At 37.7% G+C, this 27059-nt stretch overlaps 1 protein-coding gene, 2 long non-coding RNA genes and 1 pseudogene across 4 annotated transcripts; all 4 read right to left on the reverse strand.

The window, feature by feature from the left end:
* Positions 1-3192: 3192 nt before the first annotated feature.
* LOC149000141 (geraniol 8-hydroxylase pseudogene) lies at positions 3193-5037 on the reverse strand (annotated as a pseudogene).
* Positions 5038-6030: 993 nt separating this feature from the next.
* LOC149000142 (uncharacterized) lies at positions 6031-8845 on the reverse strand. Of its 2 annotated transcripts, none has more exons than XR_016170877.1 (3): positions 8669-8845; positions 8121-8307; positions 6031-7920 (listed from the first exon to the last, which is right to left on the reverse strand). It is a non-coding gene; the product is annotated as an uncharacterized LOC149000142 (long non-coding RNA). The 2 variants fall into 2 exon arrangements; XR_016170876.1 differs by having other exon boundaries at positions 8121-8311.
* Positions 8846-10296: 1451 nt separating this feature from the next.
* On the reverse strand, positions 10297-11720 carry LOC149000143 (uncharacterized). The gene is made up of 2 exons (XR_016170873.1): positions 11030-11720; positions 10297-10708 (listed from the first exon to the last, which is right to left on the reverse strand). It is a non-coding gene; the product is annotated as an uncharacterized LOC149000143 (long non-coding RNA).
* A 2853-nt stretch (positions 11721-14573) lies between these two features.
* LOC149000144 (secretory carrier-associated membrane protein 4-like) lies at positions 14574-26029 on the reverse strand. The gene is made up of 12 exons (XM_089139622.1): positions 25809-26029; positions 25025-25135; positions 24860-24922; positions 24189-24222; positions 23961-24083; positions 21712-21774; positions 21525-21618; positions 18508-18553; positions 18350-18417; positions 16190-16238; positions 15470-15535; positions 14574-15324 (listed from the first exon to the last, which is right to left on the reverse strand). The coding sequence occupies exons 1-12, from the start codon at positions 25863-25865 to the stop codon at positions 15292-15294; spliced, it is 807 nt and encodes a 268-aa protein (XP_088995748.1). The 5' UTR covers positions 25866-26029; the 3' UTR covers positions 14574-15291.
* Between the last annotated feature and the right edge of the window lie 1030 nt (positions 26030-27059).

Below are 27059 nucleotides of genomic sequence, written 5' to 3' on the forward strand. Positions count from 1 at the left end.
TAATCTGAAGGTGGTTTGTAGGGTCTATAGTAGAATGTCGAGTTGGATTGGTAGTCAAAGAAGCCCCTGTCTAAGGCTGGGAATGTGGCCGACCCCTGGGTCAGTCAAATATGGATTGCATTGGGAATGGTAGGGACTTAGGCCACCCAAATCTTGTCAATCCAGCATTCAATTAGAAAGTGATCATCTTGGTTCTTCCTAGACTTTCCTGATTTGTCCAATATGAATGGGCTCTGGTTGTAGGTAGATCACTGCTGTGAAATTCTATCTGAATAACTTACCCATGATTGTTAGTTCTGAATCATAACCACCCTGTATATCTCTCATTTTCTTAGGGAAATGTTGACTGGATCTTTTGGCTGGGTGGAGGTGCAGAATGTGGTAATAAGATTGATCTAGCAACTTGAATTGCTTGGTAACTATTTACCAATTGTAATTAACTGTAGGACCTGTTTTTTTTCACTAAGGCACCGTTTGTTTGTTGGAATAAAGGGGGGTGGGAAAAAGTTTGAAAAAATGAATTTTTCCATCAAATTCCAAAAGTGTAGTTTGTTTGGTTCATGAAGTGGGAAAGTTGTTAGAAGCTTGTTTGGTGGTGTGGCATGCTAATATTTTCGTCCTATACCTTTTCAAAAGTCTATAAAATATGTGAGATTTTGTGGATAAATGTGAAAAATAATAAATTGGGACTCATATTTAACATTTTTTCACAAATTTTTTTCATTTCCTTTCCTTCTCTCCCACCCCTATACATATGGGGTCCATATGTTTTTTCTTTCTTTCTCACCTTTGCAGACAAACGGTACCTTAAGGCTGCGTTTGTTTGCAAAGGTGGGGTGGAAAAAAAAAACATGTGGGCCCCATGTGGAGTGGGGTGAAGGAGAAGGAAATGAAATTATTTTGTGGAAAAGTGATAGTTGGTGGGTCTAATTTTTTACTTTTTCACAAAATTTCACAAAATTTGTGGGGTTTTAAAATGGCTTGGGGTGGGAAAGTTGGGCTGCCACATCACTAGACAAATTTCCTAGATCCAAGGAAGATTGTCTCTCACTTTTTCACCTTAAGCAACCAAACAATCTACAGTTTTGGGATTTAAAGGAAAAGTAAGAAATATACATATTTTTCAAGAATTTCCCACCTCAATTTATTCTAGCAAACAAATGCAACCTAGAGGAATCATCTCGTAGGGGTGACCCTTAGCGCAATGGTAGGTGGACCATAGTTATAGTTGAGGTTAAGGTATCGAAACAATCTTTCAGCGAAAATTGTTGAGATAAGGTTGTGTAAGAGAATTCCCCCTTAAACTCAGCTTGTGCTGGGAGAACAGAGTCGGGGAACCAAATATAAGAGCACCTAAGTCACTCTAGGAACCAATTACATGGACACAAAGGGACATTGAATTCTATATGAAGGTTTTAGAAGTCTTTTTCCTCAACACCCCCATTGGATAAAATTTTGTAATCAGATGTCATTAAAGAACTCATTGCGAGTTCCATCTACCCTCAGTAACTCCATTCCATGGATTCTAAGTTCAAAAATGAGTTCGCATATGCTTCTGCCATGAGTTTTAATATGGGTCATAATAATTTTTTTATCCAATAAATAAATGAATATAAAACAAGCGATACATAGAGAAGTTCTCTCAATGAAATTATCCTCAACTCTTCATCTGTCTCAACTAACCAGATCTATTGTTTTATCAAAAGCAATGTGAAGCTACCCATGGAATCCCATTTTTTTTTAATATTTTCCAACTTAAATGCAATATATGGTATCTAGCCGCCTGTATTGACATTGATGCCCAAATCTATTTAGTTGGGGATATGCTGAAGATATCTACGGATGGGGTTTTTTTGGCCAAATTTATTTATTTATATTTTTTTTATGAGGTTCATCCGGGCCAGCGGCGATCTCCTCAATTAATGCCGCCGAATGGGTGCGAACCCAATACCTCCCCGTGGGAAGCAGAGTCTTTAACCGTTTTACTAATTCATCATTGGCTGCGGATGGGGGTTTGGCTCCTCTCTTGGGAGAATATCTCCCAGTGAGTGCTTAGTGAAGCTTGAAAAAATTGCCATATGGAATATACCAATTTGAGGGCCAAAATTACTTCTTTTTTTTTCTTTTCTTTTTTTTCACCCCAAGTGAAGTCATAAGATCGGGTCAATGTAGGGTTGGTAAAGTGGTAAAGATTCATACTTTTTAGTGATGAGGTTATGGGTTCGGCCTTGTACACGTCAATATATGAAACCCCCATCCCCTATATTTAAAACTTTGGCTTCCAAAAAAGAAAGCCACAAGTTCTGGCCAATGCAGGGTTGGTCGACTGGTAATGTCAAACTCGATGGTGAGTCCATATCCACTGTCCACACAGAGGATTGGGTGGGAAGAACCTATCTTAGTTGCCCATGAGTTATAGGTTTCACATTCCAAAGGTGGGGTTTATAACTTTATACTACGTGTTCAACATTAGCCCCACAAATCTTGCCCTTATTTTGTCTTGCTACACTAATGTGGCTTTGAATCAAGATCTTCTACCTTGATGGTGGGATATCATTGGGTTTGGGAGTGTCTTGTATTCTATGGGTTCATATAATTGAAGAATTTTAATTATTATTTGAATGAGGATTTGGGTCAATTCTTTTTGTAAGGGTTGAGATTTAATTATATGGGATTAGGGTATTGAGTTTTCTTGTCAATAGTCTATATGAGACAAGTAAGGGAAAAAAACAAAGCTTAATACTTTTTCTTTTGGATGGATGTAAGCATTTTTGTCGGAACTTTAGCAAATTTCTTGCAGTTGTGAATGTGTTTTGTTTGTGTTGTTGTACATCTATTTGATCAAAGCAGTCATCTCTAGTGGAACTGTAGTCATTGTCAAGCTGGGACCCAATAGAGTTGAAATCTGTTATCACAACTAATGCAAAATCAATGTGACAAAGCATGGGCATCAATCTTATCGCCCATGCGTCAAGTTGTCGATGGTCTTCTGCAATGTTAGTAAGTCAAAAAGATTGAAAATGACCATCACGGTGTCTTGGTTTGAGGATAGATAATACATCAAAATTCATATCCGATTAATTCTGTGCATCATTCGACAATTCATTCATGAAAGAGAATTATTGCAAAGTTTCAACTCTTCTGAATACATAAATGATGAAAATAAAGATGGATTACAACAAAGAAGGGATTTCAATTGTAAAGTGTGAAGTGAGATAACTTAGGTGAAGGACTAGCAACAAGGGGCTTTGCCTTCCTTAACTCCAAACCAAACTTATCTGACATGTTAAGCTCAACTCCCTCTGGCAATTTCCATTTGAATGAATGCAAAATTGATGCCAATAAATATGGTACCATTCTTTCTGCCATTGGAATTCCAACACAAGCCCTTCTTCCTGATCCAAATGGAATATATCTGTAATCTTTGCCCAAAAAATCATATTCATCTTCTCCAATTGTAGATCTCAAGAACCTCTCAGGCTTGAACTCCAAAGGGTTCTCCCAAACATTGGGATCTCTCTGTATAGCCCAAGCATTCACCATAACTTTCGAGCCTTTCGGCACCATAAAGCCGCCAATGGTGCAGGATTCACTAGGACATCGAGGAATCAAGAAAGGAGCAGGTAGGTGTAGACGAAGAACTTCCTTTATCACTCCATGCAAGTAGTGTAACTTAGGCAAATGAGACTCTTCTACCATGTTGTTCAAACCCACCACCTCTTCTATCTCTAAATGAGCTTTCTTCATTATCTTTGGATGTTTCAATAACTCCGCCATTGCCCACTCTACTACGCTCGATGTTGATCTCGTCCCAGCCCCCAACACATCCTGCAAAGAAAAATCTAGTGATTATATACTTCTACATTCTCTCTTTGCCGATTAGCTTTTAAGAATGAGTTTAAGAGAGCCGTACCAGTAACAAGGACTTGATGTGGGTCGATGGTAAGGTGAGGGACTCCTTCCTTTGCTTTGAGATTGTGCTGGTGTAGTAAGACCTGCAAGAAATCTTTGTTCTCCTTACCATCACTCTCTTGTGTTTGTTCTTCTCTATCTGATTTGAGCCTTTCATCGATGATGGAATCCAACATCTGATCGAACCAAGAAACAGTGTTCTTCATCCGCCGCTCAATACCTTGAATATCAAGCCATGCTAGTGCCGGAAAAAGATCAGAAACGTTGGGTTCAGCAAAAAGCAACACAGCTCTATCTATTATTGCCCTAACATCCACAGTTGTGCGCCGCCATTCTTCTCCTTCAAGTGTATCACCCCATAACATACTGGTCATGATATTGAATGTGGTGAGGAACATCATCTCTCCAATGTCAACTGGTTTGCCAGAAACTGAGTAGAGTTGTCTCAACATGCTACAAACCTCTCTTCGCCGGAGTCCATACAAAGCTTCTAAGTTCTTGTGATTTAGCAACTCGGATACACAAATCTTGCGAAGCATCCGCCAATGATCACCATAAGGTGACCACACCATGTTAACACCGCCGTAACTGGAAGCATTTCCTACCGCAGGCACATCATGGTTGGAGAATATATTGTCTTTATCTTTGAAGATCTCCTTTGCCAGTGAAGGTGATGACACCACAATGCAAAGCTTGGTGCCTAGTCGGAGTTTCATAATGGGACCATAGGTTTCAGCTAACTTGGCGAAGCTACGGTGGAGCTCGGTGCCGATGAAGGGGAGGTGGCCAAGTAAAGGCAGGCCTAGTGGCCCTGGAGGAAGTGATGGTTTGGCTCTTCTTGACCAGCGCCACCATTGGAGTACAGTTATGGTGGTGACTAACAGCTAGGAAGAGTGACAGCAAGTGTGAAGCCTGTGTTGGGTTTGAGAGGAAATCATATTTCCACTGGTGGTAGCGTTGGTTTCCTGTTATCCACCATGATCGAGCTAAAGAAGAAGCTGTATGAGAAAGCTTGGAGATCAAAGACATGGTTGACACAGAGGGAGTAAACGGGATAAGATCAACTGAAGTAATTCAAGCTTTGAAATGCGACTTCTTTCTGTTTGGATTTTTATACTTAGAACATTATTGTTGTTATATATTATTTTTTTATTCCATCAGTTGTAACTTGTAAGTCACATTGATGGAAATGGTGGTTCCTTCTAGAATACTCGTTGAAATTTTCTTCTTTGGTGTGCGGTCCAATTTTGTGCGGTCCAATTTTAAGCACAGTAAAGGGTGCCAATTGGTTGTTCGGTTCTCCTTCATGGGAAGTGGTAGGGGTGCAAGTTTGACCCTGACTCGTCCTAAGCCCGTTCTGAGCCTAAATAGGGCTTGAGCTCAAGATTTTGGTTCTAAGGGCAGGTTAAGGCCAAAATATTCTGGCCCTGCTTAGGGCCAAGGGCAGACCTAGGATTACTTTTTAGCCCGTTGAGTCTATCCCTACCCTAGCCCTGATTTTGGCCGTGATTCTAACCTTATTTTTCCCCTAATTTTATCCATGATGCTTGATCTCAATGAATTAGGAACATGGACAAGGATATGGCTAATTAGGGTCAATTAGGGTTAGGGCCAGGGATAAAGGCCAATTAGAGCTAGGGACAGCGCCAATTAGGGCTAGGCCCAAAGACATGGCCAATCGGGGCCAGAAATAGGGCCAACCCGGGTGGGAATGGGCTTGGCTTGGCCCTATAGGGTTTAGGGTCAGGGACAATAATCATTGGCCCTGAATTAGGGTCAAGGCGGGAATGGACTTAGATTAGAATGTATAGAGCTGGGCTGGGGATTGCAAAAGCTCGGCCAAGCCCGACCTTGTTGCAACTGGTTTATCTAGATTAGCTTACATGGGTTCACATCCTCTACAATTCTCACTTCCGGTAATTCCTATCTAGGATCGCGACATGTGGTAGTTAATTATTCAAGGATCAAAAATATAAAGCCTAATTAGAAACTGAATCTAATAAATTCCTAAAATTTCATCCAATTTTGTCTCTCCTCTTTTCTTGACGCTTAATTTTAGGCATTTATTAGATTCAATTTCTAATTTTCTAATTCTAACCCTTGGATAACTAACTGCCACGTGTCGTAATCCTATATAGGAATTATATAGGGGGTGGAAATTGTAGAAGATGTGAATCTGCTTACATGTCGAGTATGGTCTCCCGAGATAGTTTATGGGTATTTAAATGTACGATAGAATATTGCCCTTAGTTCCAAGGAAATTCAAACTCTTGATATAGACCACGAAAAATTGAGACATGGTATAACGAAAAGACAAAAGTGTACTTAATTTTCTATACAAAGAAATTTGTTGAGAAGAATAATATGAACGCTAAAGCATGATTTCAAGATAGCATCTCAGAAAAAAACATTGGGGTAAGGTTGTGTGGGAAAAATATCACCCCCTCCCCCGCACCTTCCCTGGACTCTGCTTGTGCAAAGGTTTTGGCACCCAATTTGGCCTTTATTCTTTTTAATTGTGAAACCAAGAGTGGAGATAGAGAAACTAGTTTTACACATTAGTGATAAAGATCAAATGTCTTCCAAACATCAATGTGATACATGCGTTGATGAATCTAAATAAGTTTCAATGTATATGGAAGAAGATTACAATAGAGATATCTCAAAGAAAATACAATCATAAACCCTTGAAGTCTCACTATGGCTTTACATAAAAACGTGTGAGGCATATGGTAACACTTAAAATAGGTAAGCAACTCATCCAATGAGTTAGGTCCTACTATATTTTTCATCACAAGGCAAGAGATCACTTGTGAGTTTTAGGCTTGATATACTTCCATCCTAGACTTCAGAAAGCAAATTAATCGGATCACTAAGAATTGAGACACACATTACAATGCAAAGAGAGAGGGTATTTAATTTTTATAAATCTTCCCTTATTTTCTTTCTCCAACCTATTTAGTTGGGACCATGGTACCGTGTGTCGGCAATATATCGCCGACACACGGCGAAAAATCATTGTGTCACTGGGGGTCGACATGACACCCCCGAGCGACACGATATCTTCCATAAGTCGGCGATATATCGCCGACGGTCGACTTTTCGAAGCATTGGGGATGAAGGGACCCTGTCACACCTTGGAATCTGCAGGTTGAGGCTCTAAGCCGGAGAGGATTCCGAGAGAGTGAGGGGTGGATAAGTTGCTTCGGTGGAGGAGGTGCAGGCGGGGACTGGGAGGAGGAGCTGGTGCTGCTGTGCTGGTGGAGGTGTAGGAGGAGGTCTAGGCGGCGGTGTTGGTGCTGGTGGAGGTGGCTTCGGTGCTGCTGGCTGTTGCTGGATTTGCTTGCAAATTTCTGTGAATCCTCAAAGGAACCCAGTCGATTTCAACGAATTTTTTCATTCCTCCATGCTCCAACAGGTAACAACTACACCGTCTCACTCTCATCCTAATTCCTTCCTACGGGAGTTCACCCTTCACCCCCACCGCGCTGGCACTGAAGCATCTCTTCGAAGTTCGAACGAAGCCGGAACACTCGAAAGTCGAAACCCATTTCAAGAATTTTCCGATGTGGTCTTCGAAAAATCGCTAGACATTTCAGCGATTGTCGCCGTGTCGGTGGCGTCGCCAGCCACCGACACGGCGATTTCAATCGACATATCGGACCATGGTTGGGACAAGGCATGATGATAATGATGATGATGAGGATCTCTTGTCTCCACCTATCTTTGAGTTGCACTCTTCAGACGTGTGGGTGCTTTCCTCTATCTTCATAGCCTTCACGTCTGTTGCTCTCCTCACCTTTGTGTTGGCCATGCTTAGAGAGGCGCAGCCGAACTAGAATGGGAAAAAACGCCACTTCATGGACTCAAAAGGTCTTCCTGTTATCGGAAGCTTGTTTCACCTGAGCCGCGGCCAAACCCACCTGAACCCTGACCAAACTTTGTTTGGTTTTCCATTTCTTGAAAAATAATTCTTATTCACAGAAATACTGTGAATAAGAACTTTGTCTGCAAAATTGAAGAGCAATTAGTGAACCACAGGCCTATTCCAAATAAAGGAAACAAGTAAATCCATACTCTTAAACACAATGAATCAATTAGCTTTCAACCCAAAACCGGCAAGTTAGGGTTTAGAGAATTAACTCGTCACACAAATGCTTAAAAATGGTATAAGAACATGAGCATATTCATATATTCAGATTGCTTACCACCCTCATTCTCTGGAACCCTAGGAAAGCTTGTTCGTCGCTCAACGCTGAGACGAGAAAAGTTATGTGAATGAGAAGAAGAATATGATAAAATTTCTCTAACATCAATTCTCCTTCTTGTTCTTCCCTTATCCGTTGCAATCTTCATTACTGAAGCAGGCGATCCACTATTACTTGTTAACAAATACTACCTTGCACGCAACGTATAAACATATACTCTAATCAGCACCATGAATATAATAGAAATGCAAACTGAAAAACACAAGAACATTATACATTATTTGGATAACAATTATTGCTTTTGAGAATGAAAAATTGTTCAAAGACTTCAAAACATAAACCCACGAATAAAAATAAAAATCTTTTTTTTTTCAGGAAAAAAAAAGAGTTACAATCTATTTTTTCAGATAGCAATAAACCTACAACAGATACATACAAGATACAACCCAAAATACTTCAACAAAGGTAATCATTTATGGAAAAGCCTTTCTAAATCAAAGAAGATCAAGCTACAAAAAGTAATGGAGATTAGAAGAAGAGAAAGATACCTTGAAGCAATATTTGGAAAGTAAATTTCTTGTCGATTACATGGACTATCCTCGAAAACTAGTGATTTTAGATATTGGTTGCTCAAAATTCCTTGGTGGAGATGGAATGAACACTGCTAAAATTAATTTGGACTGACAGTGGTTGTCATTAGAAGGCTCACCAATGTAATTGCAGTTGACGATACGAAGAAGGATGAGGAAAGTGGAAGAAGCCGCCTTATTTATACTGAATGGAAAAACAAGATACACGCACCTATTATCATGCATGTGGGGTGAACCGAAAATTGGGAAAAGCAAGATACACGCACCTGTTATTATGCATGTGGGGTCGTCAGTTTTCATATTTATGAACCGGAAATTGCGATACACTAGATACACGCACCTGTTATGTGGGGTTGTTAGCTTTCATATTTATGAACCGGAAATTGGGAAAAACAAGATACATGCACCTGTTATCATGCATGAGGGGTCATCAGTTTTTATATTTATGAACCGGAAATTGCGATACACTAGATACACGCACTTGTTATGTGGGGTTGTCAGCTTTCATATTTATGAACCGAAAATTGGGGAAAAACAAGATACATGCACCTGTTATCATGCATGAGGGGTCATCAGTTTTCATATTTATGAACCGGAAATTGCGATAGACTTGTCATCATGCCCGTAGAGTCAGCTTCATAGGATGTAGCAAGGATCTCGTCATGCATGTGGAGTCACCTTATTTATGCTGAACGGAAAAACATGATACACACATCTGTTATCATGCATCAGGATCGTCAGTTTTCATATTTATGAACCGGAAATTGTGATACACTTGTCATCATGCCCGTAGAGTCAGTGTCATGGGATGTAGCAAGCTCCCGTCATGCATGTGGAGTCGCCTTATTTTTGTTGAAAGGAAAAACATGATACACGCACCTGTTATCATGCATGTGGGGTCGTCAATTTTCGTATATATGAACCGGAAATTGTGATACACTTGTCATCATGCCCATAGAGCCTGCCTCATTGGATGTAGCAAGGCTCTTGTTATGCATGTGGAGTCGCCTTATTTATGTTGAACGGAAAAACATGATACACGCACCTTTTATCGTGCATGAGGGCCTGTGGGGTCGTCAATTTTCATAGTTATGAACCAAAAATTCTGATACGCTTGTCCATCATGCCTGTAGAGTTAGCCTTATTGGATGTAGCAAGGCTCTCGTCAAGCATGTGGAGTAAATTATAAAACTACAGGTGTCAGTATTCCTAAATTTAATTTTCGATACTTTTGATATAAAGCATTTTTCAGTAAGAGTAAATTCTATCATTTTACTCTGGAAAAAAAAATATTGGAATTAGTACAATGACTATTCCTCTCTATACAAGAAATCTGTTGAGATGAATAATATGGACAACTCAAAAGCTTTCAAGTATGATTATGAAACAGCTTCTTAGCAAAAATTGTTAGGGTAAGGTTGCGTAGGAAAATTATCACTCCCTGCCGCTATCGTGGACTGCTTTTGCCAAAGCCTGGAGCATTGAATTCACCTTTCTTTCTTTTTAATTGTGAGACTCAAAGTAGAGATAGGAAAACTTGTTTTACACGTTATAGATAAAGATTAAATGTATTTCACACATCAATGTGATGTAATGAGATGAATAAAAAGATTTCACTATTTATAAAAGAAGGTTACAAATTACAATAGAGTATCTCAACAAGACACAAAAACATCATACAAATCTTTCAAAATCTCACTATGACTTTACAAAAAAATGTGTGAGGCGTATGGTAATACTTAAAAACAGGTAAACTAACTTCTCTCTCTCTCTCTCTCTTCGAGTTACACTCTTTGGATCTATAGATGCTTTCATCTATCTTCATAGCTTTCACATCTCTTGCCCTCCTTGCAACAGAAAAGAGACCAAACTTCCATTCCAAGACCCAGAAGCTTGCCTGTTTTGGGAAGCTTATATCGTCTGAGCTGTGGCCTAGCCAACCCTAACCCTGACCAAACTATCTCTCCGAAATTGAAGAGCAGTTAGGGAATCATAAGCCTGTTTCAAATTAAGGAAACTAATCAATCCATATGCTTAACTAAATAACAAGTGAGTGCCGTAGGAATGAAAGAAGATGAACTCGATCTCATTCAAAATGAAGGAAATTGCAGTAAGCCTGCACCAACTTCAGTTAGTTTACCAAATTTTCACACCAAAATGTTTACCCAGTTTCAAACCCAAACCCAGCCAATTATTGAAATGAGGGACTATAATTTCATACTGTAGCTTCCAGTTCTGTATACTTTCACCACACATGCATGCATGCATCACACAAACCCTTAAATTTAGTATGAACACGAGCATATTCAGATTGCTTACCGGCCTTATTCTCTGGAACCCTAGGAAAGCTTGTTCGTCGCTCAGCGGTGTTTGACGAGAAAAGTCAAGTGAATCTGAAGAACATGATAAAATTTCTGAAAATTTTGTTCTGCTTCTTGTTCTTCTCTTATCCGTGGCTAGCTTCATTCTCGAAGTTGGCGATCTACTCATACTTGCATGCAATATTATAAACATATCCTGTAATCAGCACCCATGATATAATATAAATGCAGACTCAAAAACACAAGAACATTACATATCATATTCGATGCCGGTTATTGCTTTTGAGAATGAAAAAATAGTTAAAAGTCTTCAAAACATCAAACCATCTAATCCATCAAACGTACTAAGAGTTACAATATAAGTTTTCCCAAAAAAAAAGAGTTACAATCTAAGATACTAATAATTCAGCAATAAACTGACAATACATACATACAACCAGAGATCCTTCAACAAAAAAATAATAGTAATGAACAATGTCTTAGAAAAAACCTTTCTAAATCCACGACGATCAAGCTTCAACAAGTAATAGTGATTAAAACAAGAGAAAGATACCTAGAAGCAATTTTTGGAAAGTAAACTTCATGTTGATTACATGGACTATATATCCTCAAAAACTAGTGATTTTAGATATTGGTTGTTCAAAACTCCTTGGTGGAGATGGAGTGAACCCTACTCAAATTAATTTGGACTGACATTGGTTGTCCTTAGAAGGCTTACCAACGTAATCGCAGTCGACGATATGAAGAAGGATGAGGGAAGTAGAAGAAACCATCTTATTTATACTGAACAGGAAAACATGATACACGCACCTGATATCATGTATGTGGGGTCATTGGTTTTCATATTTATGAACCGGAAATTGTGATACATTAATTTGTCATCAAGCCCGTAGATTCAACCTCATTAAATGTAGCAAGGCTCTCGTCGTGCATGTAGAGTCGCCTTATTTATGATGAACTAGAAAAACATGATACACACTCGTCCTCATGCATGTAGGATTGTCAATTTTCATATTTATGAACTAGAAATTGTGAGATACTTTTCGTCATGCATGTTGGGTCGTCAGTTTTCAAATTTGTGACCTAAAAAACGTGATACACGCACTTGTCATCATGTCTCTGGGGTTATCAATTTTCATATTTATGTGAACTAAAAATTGATTTGGATCAAACCTTAAGGACCCAAATAAAAATTCCCTTCTCAATTTTATTTTCATCTAAATTAACGTTTAAAAAAAAAAATTAGTCGTACATGATATTCCGGGATTTTCTTCACTTTTTACACAATTCTGATTTGGCAATCAAACTATGCATTAAACTTCTTTTTTTTTATTTTGTAGTTGGAGAGTTTATATTGTGGGGGTAGGGAATATTACTAATATAGGTGCGAACCCAAGACCACCCCTTGCTAAGCAATATTTGGACTTTTGAGTTCGACCTATACAAGTATTAGCACTGTGAACTACAAGACATAAGTACTGGCTCCGTCAATGTAGCTCCATTGGAGACCTAGCATAGTCCATATAAATTGGTAGTGATCCCACATTAGGCCAAACAGATTGTCCAATGCGAGAAACAGAAGAGCAAAGAGGAGTCGAACCTACCAAACACATGAGTGAGCTTTGAACCACTAGACCACCACCGGGCGATGGTGCTACCAATATCTTTAGATAGATTAGGAATTGTGTATCAAAACGGAACCAAAGAGTTGCAAAGGGCGAGTTCTAGGTTTAGAGTTGTAAGATTTGTACGCTTTTGTTTATATTTTTGTATGAATACATGCAAAAGTATATTCTTCAATAGCAAATTCTTTAAAGATATGGAGAAAAATACTACAATATGAAGAAGAAGAGCATTCATTAAGGTTTTAAATTTACTCAACAAAGAATGACTTCACTGGTTCTTCTATGTTTAAAATTCAGATTCTATTTTGAGTTGATGAACTCTTATTCTAAATAACTAAGCAAGAGCTTTCCTTACCCTTTGTTGACCAAAACACTGAAAGAGAAAGGTGAGACTTGATCCATCCTAATTCCAAAACTATCGTCAAAACCAGAACCTTGATCTACCAGAACAGAGAGTTCTGTTCAATCATTAATCATTTGTATAATGCGAATGATGCAATTTGTTTGACAAAATCATTTATTTATTAATATTAATACTACATTAATGTACCACACTTTTAGCCTAATTTGAAACCCCGCAGATCTATGATTTGAGATTACTTTCTGCTCCATGCATATGTGCTGCATGTAAATTATTCATTCCTGGGTTTATAACCTATAAAGTATACTTATCTTGAATTTTAGTTTTAGCACTAGTTAGTATTTTCAAGAAACAAGAAAAAATTGAATCCATAATCTCTTCACTAAGAAGTGTTGCTGATTCTCAAATTAAACAACAACCCTTTGATAATCATCCCCTTGAATTTTTTCTATTACATATACTACTCTCCTACACCTAATCCTGTTGAATTTTAAAAATAAAATAACATGTTTACCCTATTAAATCTTCCTGAGAAAAAAATTTAAGTACATAAAAGTAAGATTCAATTTAAGAAAATATATAAACTTCCTATACTTACTTCTTGTGAAGGAAAGGTGAAATGAAAATTTTGAAAGTACAATAGTCCATGGGGCATTACTTAAACCTAGTATTCTAGCTGGAAAGCTATTTGGGTATAGTTGATATATAATTTGAAATATAAGGCATATAAACCATAGTTGTCACGGCGATGAAGCGATGCAAGGCGGTTTAAGCTTAGTTGAGGCAATGAGTCGATGAGGCGCCCTCCGAGGCGCTTTTGAGGCAATTGGGGGTTTTAAGTGAAATTTATAATATACATCTAATTCACTCCAATTTCATTATAAATCTATCATATCTTATATGATAAAAAAAAAAAAAAAAAAAAAAAAAAAAAATAAAAAAAAAATAAAAAATAATAATAATAATAATAATAATAATAATAATAATAACAACAATAACAATAATAACAACAAAAACTAATATTAACCTACTTCAAGTCATCCAACATCTACAAACCACACATAGTAGATCCTATAAAAAGCTGCGGGAAGAAAGGAAGAGAAGAAGTCATCTATCGCGCGGCTTGCCAAAGTGTTGTCGTGGTAGAGGAAGAGAGGAAGAGAGGAAGAGATTAGGGATTAGAGTAAGAGTGTGAGACTTGAGTCAAGAACTTATTCTCTTTCAATTTTATTTTTTTTTTTTTTTTTATATTTTAACATTTGATCACATGTAGTGTCGTTATAAATATGCATATAGGTTCAAACAATAGATACTTTACAATTGGAATCTAATAAGTAATTAAATATATGCTTACGATTTGGCATCTTTCATGTGATTTAAAAAAGAAAAAAAAGCGGACACTTTGAGGTACAAGGCGTCTGAGGCTCTTGAGACGACGCCTAGGCAATGCCTCATACCCCAAAGGGGATCGCCTTATTGCCTGAAAATGAAGCGACACCGATTTGAGGCTTTCCAAAGGTGCCCAGACGCCTAGGCGACGCCTTAACAACTATGATATAAACATTGTAAAACAAAATTCAAGGGAGAATAAACCTAATAATTGACAAATCCATGGGACATACACGTAATTTGCTCAATATAATATGTTATTTACTCAATAAAAAGAAAACACAAAAAGAATCTCTGAGATCTCGCTGTCAAAAGTTTCATCCCTAACCAACATGAAACCCGTTAGCTCCTCCAATATCAAGCAAACCATACAGAAGCTGGAGAACACCAACAGAATATGCTAGGCATTCCAAAGCGTGTAATTGGTTGTCAAAGTGTAAGCAATGCAACTATTCAGTGTTTACTAAATCTAACCCAAAAACAACTATACAACCCAAACCAGTTATCCAATGGGTAAAACCACAGTATCTTGTCCATTATTGTCACTAATTCTATCCCCATTGGATAAGCCTCAAAACAAATTCATAGCATCCTAGAACACATTCAAAATAAGACTTGGAAACTCTTCCATGTACATACCCAAACAGCTATGGTCGATCTGAAATGAGCAAATGACTATAGGTAGATAATCTGGAAAATCTATGCAAGTAAAATGCCATTCATGTGCATCAACAACTCAACAAACATGAATTATCACTAAAACATAACCACCAACCCAAACACACTCAACCCCCCACCCCAAAAGAAAAAGAAAAAAAAGGAATGAAAGAATATACGACATGAAGCAGCAGTATATATTCTCTCCTACACAGCCAGCATCAGGCTTCACTTGTTTCCTCTGAAGTATAAGTAAACTTTCTGCAAGTTGCAGGAGAAAAAAATTGTCATCAGTGTATTCCTTTAACCATAAATTTCGCTATCCTTTATCTACTTTGTTCAACAAATTAAACTATATGCAATAGCATTGCAAGGTAATAACATCACCAGTGATACAAGCACTAACCTGCAGTACCCACAAGCTTATGAGTGATTCTATACAAAAGAGTGCAAACCCAATAATGTAGAATATCTGTCAAGGCCAAAATAGAAATGAAAAAGATAAATAACATCAAAATCATGCGAGTATTCAATATTATGAATAAACTGCATCTTAGCATGTTCAATTGAGAATAACAAGCTCAAACAGAAAATAAGAAAATATAGAAGTTTGCAGGCCTGAAATGGCATTAAAGTATTAGAGGGCCTCAGATTGCAAACCGAGGCTACTCTATAGAATGTAAACTGTGCACATACATAGAACTCTTTTGATTAAAAAAAGAGGGACGAGTGAAGGGGTTATGTCTTCACCCGCCTCAACAAAGTTCGTAATGAGGGCATTCCAGGGTTTAAATTAATATTTTGACATGTTGAAAGTGATGTCTTCAGTTAACAGATCTCTAAACAGAATGGATGCAGTTGCTATTTTTCATGGATAACAGGGAAGGTCGGGTTATTTTCTAACAAAGAGGGAAGGCACTTGGCATTAGTCAAGGAACCATGTGAGGGAAATTGTCTTTTTCCCTAGATTCAATTAAGTGTTCAGAAGGTGGTCGACATTTATGACACAATGTTTCTTTTTATTTACAATCAAGTCCATTACACCTTTTACTTCACAAGTTGATTTCTGCAGCTATCATTTAAATAACAACATGAGAATTAAAAGAACCATGGGTACACAACTTACCCCAGCCAGTGCGCTGCCATGGAAGACGTCAATTGCAGCAAGGATACCCCTGAAAGTTGGAAAAAAAGATCTTACTTCAGTTTCACATGCATCTGAATTCTGAACTGATATTAGTAAAGCTTATTGAATATAAAGAATAATATAGCACAAGGAATCTCTCATCCGCCCCATGGATGGAAGGAGCAAGGGGTGAGAGAAAGAAACGTTTTACCCTGGTGATCCACAATTTTAACAACGCTAGAAGCGTGAGAATTTAGTATTAGAAACAATTTAAAACCTAAAACCATAAGTAGTTCTAATAAATCCTTCAGAAAATATGAGCTAGCTCTCAGCTATGCAAAGTCACTGAACGAAGGTCAGAATGGTCTGTAAGTATCCATCTGAAGACGAAGTTCAAATGGTAGCAGGATACATTTGAGGAGAAAAACTATTGAGTAAAACCAATGCATTCTCAACAATTTGTGTATCTAATTGAATGACATAACCAAGAGCAAGCAAAAGACGGAATGTGCATTGTGTACTTCTCCAGACAATTTCATAAATAAACCCAGGGAAAAATCCATGAATGAAGTTAGTGCAAGCCCACAACCGATGGGAAAGGAAGCTGTTGGCCGCCACATTTTTAGTGATAGTGGACATGTCTGGTGGGAAACTCAGACCCTTTGATAAAAGGATACCATGTACTAGACATGTCAAATTTGGGCCACAGTTCAATATTTTGTCTCCACATGTGGAAGGCCCACCATGCATTGCACCTTTTCAGTTCCTTTTCAATGGTTTAAAATCTTTTACGATATGTACGTCTAAGCATTCAGGCATCAATTTGACAGCAGTCAATTTGTCCATGCAGAGACTGATAGCCATGCCAATCAAAGTTATAGCTAAAAATATCGGGAACAAATCAATCTCAACCGACACCTATCCAGTTCAGGCGGATCGGGAGTAGAATAGTAGATACGTTCGAGTAAGGAGTAGGTTAGCATTGATAAGTAAACAACATCAAGATTTAATAGTAGAGTCAATTGATTAATGTTAATATAGATTGATTGATCTGCCTCATCCATTGAAACCATTAATGCAAATGCAGTTTCACAGATACTTGAAACCTTGGCACTAACCATTGGACAGGTTCTCTTTGGACAGGTTCTCTTTGGATGGACCACTACATACGCAGAGGGAGGAGATCAAAAGGTTTAACACTAACCGGCACAAAACAGGCTATTTAGTTACCACTTCACACACGCAGAGACAGTACTGTCATTTTCTTCAATCTGAAATTTTGCATAGAAGAAATACATGTGTGGATGGATTACCCCTATTGTCACTAGCAACCCAAGGCCTAGCCACATCCATGGGCCAATGAATATTCAAGTTTTGAAAATTGGACTATGAAGGAAGCATAATGCTCCCACAGGAGTAAATGGGGATTGAAAATGTCAAGAGCCATCTTTCTATCAGAGATAAACCAGGAAAAGCTGAAAAGCTAACGTCAATCAACTCCATTATTAGTGGTTATATTCAGTGTTCATCATATGAACTATCTTGTTTTTCCCCTAAATTAAAGATCTCCTCAGTTAAGGACCCTGAGGCCCTTTACCAAATGATTTGAATTTAGTATCTTTCCTCTCATAAATATCTAATTTCACGGTTCCTTTCCTAAAATTTTTTCTCTCTTCCTGCCATGCATGTCACCTGGCTAATCAAACAACATATTTTGAATGAATTTATCAGTCTAACTAGCCAAGTATTGTGCCAGGTAAAACATCAACACTCGCTTAATGTTAACGGTTCTTGTACCAAACTTTGTCTCTACTACACCAAAAAGCTATCAACAATCAATGGTAAAGTATTAGTGGCCGGTCATTTCAGAATCCTATCCAGATATAATACCAAACGTTCTCCAAATTTTTAGGTCTATTAGTTAATTAACTTCAAATGGAAGTCGTGATCTGAATCTGACTAGCATTAATCAGTTAACAGTCACTTCCAGGATTAATCTCTGCAGTTCTTTGAAGCATCAATTACTCATTTAAGAAGAAGCCACACACATCCAAACACCGTCCAGTACTGAGACAATTCAAGACCAGAAAAATATGAAGAATGCGCCAGATTATAGTCTGTCCGAAAGAGTAAATGGGAAGAGTTCTTAAAAGCACTTACGCCAATGACTCCCCACGGAAGACAACTGGAGGAGCTATAGCAGCAAATATGCAAAAGATTATATGAAGCTGCATCAAGCCAACACAATAAGTACAACATGGGAAGTTATTGCTCTGAGGAAGATTTCTTAATAAACTGCTAAAGTTCATAAAACTTACCAAATAGAACAGGAAAAACCAAGTAAAATTCAGAGCACTGTCAGTCCTGTAAAGCAGGAAAAGATTGGTGATCATCAAGAACAGCTAATCCACACCAGATAAATCATATTACTATACGTAGCAGAAACATAAAGCAGAATCTTAAGCAGGGTACATTTCTCTATAGCATCATCAAAAAACTATATAAATAGCCAGACAAGAGAAGCAACAGACCATCCAGAACCAACTCTGGTTCAACTCCAGTTTTGGCCTAGTTTTTGCTCCAGATAATCAATAGATTCAATATTACTACAAAGCAAGGGTACTGTCAAGATTATGACCATTTTAAAGAAAACCAGCCACTTCAATACCATCGCTAAACAAACTTGAGACCCAATCAGCAAAACATGTTTCCTTTACTTGTTGAAAGAGCCAATGCATTGTATTCTGGTTCAAATAGTCTGATCAAATTTTCAAACTGCACAATACATCCATACAAAACATGACTCTGATGCAGCAAAGCATTATACAGGGCAAACCTTGGACTGAACCAAACATGTTTGTGAACCCAGATTGAGAACCAGACCAAAATATGGATTTTTCTCTAGTATATATTTGGGTTTTCATTCATGCTTTGGGATAATTAAGTAAGCAGGTTTTTAATTTGAGTAGAATACATAGGAGTAGTTTTAGTTAACATTAACTTGTTAAATATTCTAGTATAGTTGTTCTCTATTAAGCCTGTTTCATTTATTATTTGAATGCTCGTAAAAAAACATATTGAGCATGAAATGGAATAGAATGAATTGAAGTTTAAATAGCCTGAGGGGTTTTGATCATTTGCATTCTTCTCCATGCAACTCTTTTCTTCATGTGTGATTTCTTCTCTCGCCTCCCCCCTGCAACTATGTTTCCCCCCCCCCCCCCAAAAAAAAAATCCTCCTCATCCCCTTCTCCTTTACGGATCCTTTACCCTCTTAGTCTCTTCCCAAGTAATCTTTCATCTGCCTGCAAACTTTCCCATTGTGTTCTTTTCCACTCCACTTCTACTGCTGTGGACAACACCATCAGCAATACCATTCCCAATCCACCCTCCAACCCCCAAAAAAAAGAAGTGGGGAAAGGTTTAAGATCCCTTCTCACAGCAACCTTCTAACCAATCTCCCACTAAATGCCAACCCCAACCCACCCTTGCGCTTCAAGTCCCACAGCAGTTCCATAGAAACAAAAAAGAGTTTATCCTAGCAGAAGTCTCAACACATTCATCCTTCTTCAATAGAAATCCATCTTCCACCCACCCCACCCCCCACCATTTGATTCCACATTCCCCTTTCTTCTATGTTTTAGCCAACAAAATGGGAAAATAAAAAATGCAAGCACACAGCAGACCAGTTGTGGAATTGCCATAAAATCCTCTCCCCTTAGACTCCCACTGACCAGATTCAACCACCCAACAAGGATCAGATCTTGGTTCCAACTCCTCTGCCACTGAACAACATCTCTTCCCTTCATTCCTATAACCAAACCGCCAACCATGTTGTTTCTCTCCTCCAACATCCTGCACCATCCCTCCTTTCTTCTTTCCACTTTTTTTCCATTCTTAAAAAGAGAGGGGGAAAAATGTCTGACTATATTAACCCACATATTCATTAGTCCCCCTCTTATCTGTTTTTGATAATTGCCCCTCTTCTATTCTTATTCTACTTTGTCTTTCATAGCTTCCAAGTTCAACCACTGTTATACCCTTGCAGTACACTTCTTTTTTCTTCTTCAAGTTGCAGCCCACATTAATGACAATTCTGTCATTCTCATCATAAGCTCACTACGTAATGGAGGTAGACCGGGAGGAACATTGATGATCATCCCATCAAAGCTGATCAAGTGATGCTGATCTAACCCTTTTATTAAACACGTGGTCGAGGTTCTTTTCCCCTTCATAAAGACTGCAGGAGAACTGATGCAGCAGAGCCTAGGAACAATCCAACAATGGGCTGATACAGAGCCGTTTGTGAACCTAGATCAAGAATATGGTCCTACTAGGGATTTGGTCTAGTAGACATTTGGGACTCTTATGTATTTTGTTGGGATAATTACTTAAGGTGATCATTAACTTGGTTTGGACACATAGTAGTCGTTTTAGTTAGTTTCAATTTGTTAAAGGTTCCAAGTAAAATTGTTCTCTTATTAAGTCTGTTTCTCTTATCATTTAAATGCTTGTAATACACATTGAGATAAATGGCATTAAAATGTACTGAATTGTGTTTTGAATAGCCTAAGGGCATTGTACACTGGCACTATTTCTCCCCCGCCAATTTATGTGATTTCTACTCTCTTAACCTGCAATTCTGTTTTTTCTCAGGTTTCCCTTTATTTCCCCCTTCATTTTCTCCTTTCCTTTCCACCTCCTCACTCTTTGTACCCCTTTACCTTCAGCGTACTTGCAAATGAACCGTACATTTGATGCAGGCCCGGTATAGGGCTGCAATGGTGGGCAAGGAGAATTAGAAAACACAGAGGGAAGAAGGGGGGAAGGAAATCTCTCAATAACAAATGGAACTCTTCAACTAATTCAACCTTAAAAATTGTGTCCTAATACAATCTATTTAAAGGAAATTGAATGCAAGTCCTAATTGAAATCAAAATCCAAAACAAAAACCAGAGCGAAGTATACCTCACTCTTGTGTAGGAATAGTAAAACAAGTAAAAGACAAAAATTTAAAACTGAAATAGAACACTTAATTAATCAAACTCTGGTTGGACCAAACCCCAAAGGACCAGATCTTTTGGGGTAGGACCAGAACCAATTGAACTGGTCTGATACCGCATCAACATCAAAGTAGGGAGAGAATTTGGTACAAGCTCCATCAAAACCAATACCAACTTTAAAAATATAACTCAGCACCAAACTGATTCAACCCTATCCCACTGAGATGAGCAGCAAAGACCAATTTCTTCCATTACATATACAAAATTAGTAAGCATGAATGGATAAGTCTACATATACAAAATTAGTGAGCTTGAATGGATAAGTCAGGTACCTCATTCCACGATAGAGAGGCCTATACCACAGTAGATATGAAAGAGGGCATCCCAGTATGGCGTAGATTATTGCAAGGAAAAAGATTGTAACACCTGTGAATTGTGAAAGTTCTCAGAACCTCTGCATCAAGCAAAAGCCAGGCCAATAATCTTACTCAATAAATCGTAGAGGAAACAAATTTTTACCTCCACCCTTAATCCAGTTGACAGTCACAGCAACAATGTTGAATGTAAGACAAAGAACTATACCTGCAAAAATATATATTGCTCATATATTGTTTGCTGTGAAGAAGCCAAAAATTTAAGTTGAAATAACGATGAAGAATTGGCAGCAAGGTTTTGCAAAGTTGCATACGGGAAAATTGACTATTTCAAATATAACATTATTTAAGAGCGAGAACAGCAATTTATACAACTAACAGAGTTCACCTAAGCAACAGCATGGATAACACTAAGAGCGAAGACAATCATGGCTTCAGAAAACCTATTCTGAACCAATATGTGAGCAACAGAATACTCAAATTGAAAGAATCAGGAGCAAAACCATAAATGAAGGGAAGTTTATGAAAACTGTGGTACATTTGTAAATAAAGGGGAATCTTAAGGGTAACTTGGCAGTCAGATATGGGAGGGATACAATGGAAATAAACGAATTAAAAAAAAGAAGAAGAAAAGAATACATGAATAAAGTAAGATGGGGAAAATTGGTGATAATAATAATAAAGAGCAAAGCTAGGGGTTAGGGAAGGAGCAAGGGAACAGTTTATCTCCTACCTAAGGAGCTTGACCAGCAGTGGGAGAGCTATGAGCCAGCTTGGACTTTTGAGTTCCTTGGATTTCCTTCTATTACTTTCTTTATGTTGATAGTGCCATAAGAAATAAGCTAGTTAGCTCTCTCCCTACTTTTGCCATTTGTTGTCATGATTAAATAGTTTGTTTCTGGGAACCTAAATGATGCATCAGGTTTCTGTTATAACTTGAAACACAGATCTCAGGTTCTTTGTAATAGTTCCAAGACCTAAATTCAACTCAGTCAGTAGGTTATCTCAATAGTACTCCTCTACCACATAAGGCCATACTTCAAAAGGTTTGCTAGCAGAAACACAATAAGTAAAGTGACCATTTTCAATATTCATTAAAAAAGAAGAAGTATATATTCACAGTAGTGGTGACTAGGCCTGGAAAAAATCATTGAAGTGCTGCTTCAATTCACATCAACATCCTGTTGAACTTTTGGATAGTTAAGACAAGGTATTTCTGCTAAATTTCTCTCACCTTGATGACAATATACATTAGAATGGAAGCAGCTCACATAAACCACAGCTACAACTTAAACCACAATAAGTGTAATGAAAGTTAGGATCCAAAGAGTGGACCATTGTTGGCTGCCAAAGAAACTGTATCTGGGAAATCATTCTTATGCAGGATAACCAGCATGGAAACAGGACCAAGTGAACCAGCGATGGACCAGCCCAGCTCAAGCATTCAGTTCAGATGATCTTTTAGAAGGCCAAAAGAGGCCAAAACACTGTTTGCATGAACAGTGTCACAGCCCATTATTTGGCCTATTGAGAATGTCCCATAGAGGATTTGTAGGTCCAAGATCAAATTACATGAAGATTTTATTCTTGGGAGATTTAGCACCTTAGTTTAGTTTTTATTTTTGATAGTTTCTATTTTAGTTATTTATGTGGCTGAAATATAAAGTCTAGCAGATTTCTAATTTTAATTGATTTATATTTCCATAAATTCCAGTTACTAGGATATTAGTTTCTATTTTCAGTCTAATAAGTTTCTACTTCTTGTAAAGCTTTAGGCCCTTACATTGCAATTAAAAAAAAAGACTTTGGAGAAAAAAAAATGAATTGAAGCTTCAGCATTGTGTGTTTGCAACATCCCCCCCCCCTTCTCTCTCTCCTCTTCTTTCCTCTTCTTATGAGTGTTCTTTTCCTACTTCCCCTTCTTCAAGTTTAATTCTCCTCAGATTTCCCCTTCTTCCCCCTATCTTCTTTATCCTTCTTTCTTCTCTATTCATATCCCTCATTGCATTCAAAAGCCATATAGCAATACTGTTAATCCTATTAGTTGGTTTGGTTATAGGAAGCCACGCGAGAGCATTTATGTGTGCAAAGGGGAACCGCATTTCACAAATAAGGAATGAGCAACCTCACCTTTAATAAAATACTCCCAGAAAAATTCAACTCGATTTATCATGATGACAAAAGCCCCCAAGATCAATCGTGTCAGAAGGAACAGATTATGAATCTAAGGCTTCAGAAAAACCTCCCCAACAATGACACAACATCAGAGATTCTCCCTCCTCCCCCTTTTTCTTTTCCATTTTTAATCGGTGCATAACAGATTGATATATTTCAAAATCAAAGGCTTCAGGAAATGGAGATATTTAATGAATACTGAAACATTATAAGGATTACCTAACCAACTTGCAAAAGCCAGATACTGCAACCTCTGAGCATGGATTGGAATCTCATTTGCTATGTCATGATGAATAATCGGAAAGAACGGAGGCCAGTTTCTGTTATCAGCGGGGATCCCCGCTGAGGTAAATAAAAAGAAACTTCACATTAAATGCTGCAACAAAAATGGGTAAGAGCAACAGAAATTTATCCAATAAGTGCCTTAGCTGAAAGCCCATAGCTCACCTCTGCCAACAGCATCTTCTCGTCGTTTTATATCCTGTAAATATAGGACCAAATCTCAACAAATAGCACAAGAACTTTGAAAGCACAGTGTCTCTATCCTAAAGTACATAAGGTTCGGCAAGAAGAAGTTTGCTTTTGTTCCTTGTAAATAATTCAATCAGAAATTCTTTTTTGATGGAACAAAGTTCATATGTATTGTCACCACAAGGATCTAGGTTACAATGAGGGAGGTAGCAGACTTCTTCAGAAAGAGGGGATGGCAGGACTCACTTCAAAGTCTTGGGCTTGTCATACCAAGACTAGGCAAGACTAGCTGAACAAAGAAAAAATAATGGTGTACCCAGTGCACCAGGCAACCACAAATGGGAGGTCTAGGGAGGGTCATACTGTATGGAGCCATACCACTGCTTTCACAAAAAAGCTGCTTCCAGACACCAACAGAACCAAACTGAAACCTTATAAAACGTACCGAAAACATTCTAAAAGGGAGAGCAACACTATGGGAAAAAGATAGGGCTTCTCTATACCAATGCCAGACGACTGTTTAAAGATTCATACACATATACAAAAACAAAAAGTAAGAACTTGATTATTTTTTCCCTAAACAAAAATTATTTAAAAAGATAACCAAATTGCTACAGAATGTACATAAATGAATTATCAACACCAACCCTTTCTCTCCTCTGTAAATCTGTCTCCCATGCAGCAAGTTCTTTGGATTTGGTCTTAGTGTCCTGTGCATGTATTAACAACAAGTCAGCCCCTGAAGAAATAACTAAACTAACATAAACAAGCAGAAACTACAAGATGATATAACATAATTAGTCTCTACTGACACTCATTGTATCCAGTGGTATGTCAACAGTTGCGTCATCTTTGCTGCCAAAACCCAGGGATTGAGGTAGGAATGACGGTATCCGTGGCTTTGATGTAGGCGCAGAAGCTTTCTGCAAATAAACATGTCAGTTCCAGCATTTAAAACAAGATATTGGCAAAAAAAAACCCGAAGGAACCAAAGGCAACTCAATTTTCTAACAAAGACCCCCAACTGTTAAAAGCAATTATTTAAATTGCCAAACTTTCCAAAAAAAAAAATTCCCCAATGGCTCTAATAAAGTGGAATTCCTCAAAATACGCTTTATATGGTCACAGCCATTTATCTGTGACATTTATAAAAAGTAAACATAACAATTCTCTTAATCAACAAGACGAATCCAAAGCTTGCCAAAACCAAGCAGAACCAAGGTTTGTATAATGAGTCAATGACAACATCCATATTACATGAACCTAAACCAAATTTACATGCCCAACTTCCACCCAAGGACTCAATGATTATAAAATAAAATTAAAAGATTAAAAAAAAAATTATCTTATGAACGCTTCAACACTAAAGTGTACGAATCTTATGACAATTACGCCAATATTTCTAGGTAAAATTGCAGATGCAACACTACTGCACACTCCAACCTAGACATCTAGATCAAAACTCATGATAATAAGTTACATCCAGACAGCCGCACAGATCTCAAAAGAAAGCTAATTTAGGCGATCAAACGCGACCTATGCGAGCAATTAAGGGCAAAACGAGATGAATTCAGAGAGAGTTCCAAAGATAGTTACCGAGAACGGATTGACTTCTTCCTCTTCGAAAGGGTTCGGATCGTGACGGGGATTCATCTTTGCTTTACTTCGATTAGGCAAAAAAATCTCGCAGAGAATGCGAGAAGAACGGGAGAACAAGCGAACGAGAGAAAAAGTGGATTCCTTGCTCAGCAAACCTTGTTTTTAGGTGGGAAATGCAACCGAACGGTTTATATATAAAAGTATAAAACTGAGGGAATTGAACTCGAAAGCGAAAGCATGTCTGACAGTGACGCACAGTCACCCAAGTGTGAAGCCAGAAACTGTTAGATCTGAATTTTGATTATATACGGCGCGCGTACGCAAAGTTTAATTAAAGTATTCACAAGAATCACAAAACACTACATAGCCGTATTGGAAATAACCGTTATGATCAAGGTTAAAAATATCGGTATCGAGTATCGTATTGATAAGGTGATTTTAAGAGACATATCGTTCTGTATCGAAGTATTGTATCGCTTTGGCTAATGTATTTTAGTGTAATTCAATGGAGAGATGTATCAAGATGTATCGTATCGGTTGGGTCAAATATGGATATGTATCGACTAGTATTGTATAGTATCATAGGAAACTTTAAACATTGGATACAATGCTTGAACCAAAAAAATATGATTCAATACTTGAACAAAAAAAATATGATACAACACTCGATATAAGACAATATATCTTTGAAAATCACTTGACCGATCCGATACTTAATATTGGTACTTTAAACCTTGTGTGTTGGAGATTCACCCAATGAGAGAATTCTCACACGAGCAGGTAGGATAGAATCTCCACAATACAAATCAATGCTTGAAAAATGGTATCGTATCGTTTATTTATAGAATATGGTTTGAGATATTAGTACCTAAATTGGATGAATTGGTTGATTTGTATACGTATGGTATAGGTATATGCATGGTATATTGACCACAAAAGCTATATGATATAGATAAGGGTGGAAATGTCTAGGGGAAAAATAATTAGAACCTGGATGATTAGGTAATACACATAACTCAAAACTTTAAGAGTGTTTTGGTTGCAAGGAAAAAAACAAAATTTTTATTTAAAATATAATTTTTTTTTTCTAAGAAAAGTAATTTAAGGGTAGTTGTTAAAATATTGTTTTTTTCTTGGTAGAAAATGTGAAGTATTTATCAAAAACATAGATAAATTAAAATCTAGATGATCATAATGCTTAATTCTACGTCTTTAACGAGAATATAGGGCAGCAAAAGTATATATATT

Source organism: Hakea prostrata, chromosome 11 (genome assembly GCF_041222555.1).
Source record: "Hakea prostrata isolate BN-2017 chromosome 11, UWA_Hpros_2, whole genome shotgun sequence".
NCBI lineage: Eukaryota > Viridiplantae > Streptophyta > Magnoliopsida > Proteales > Proteaceae > Hakea > Hakea prostrata.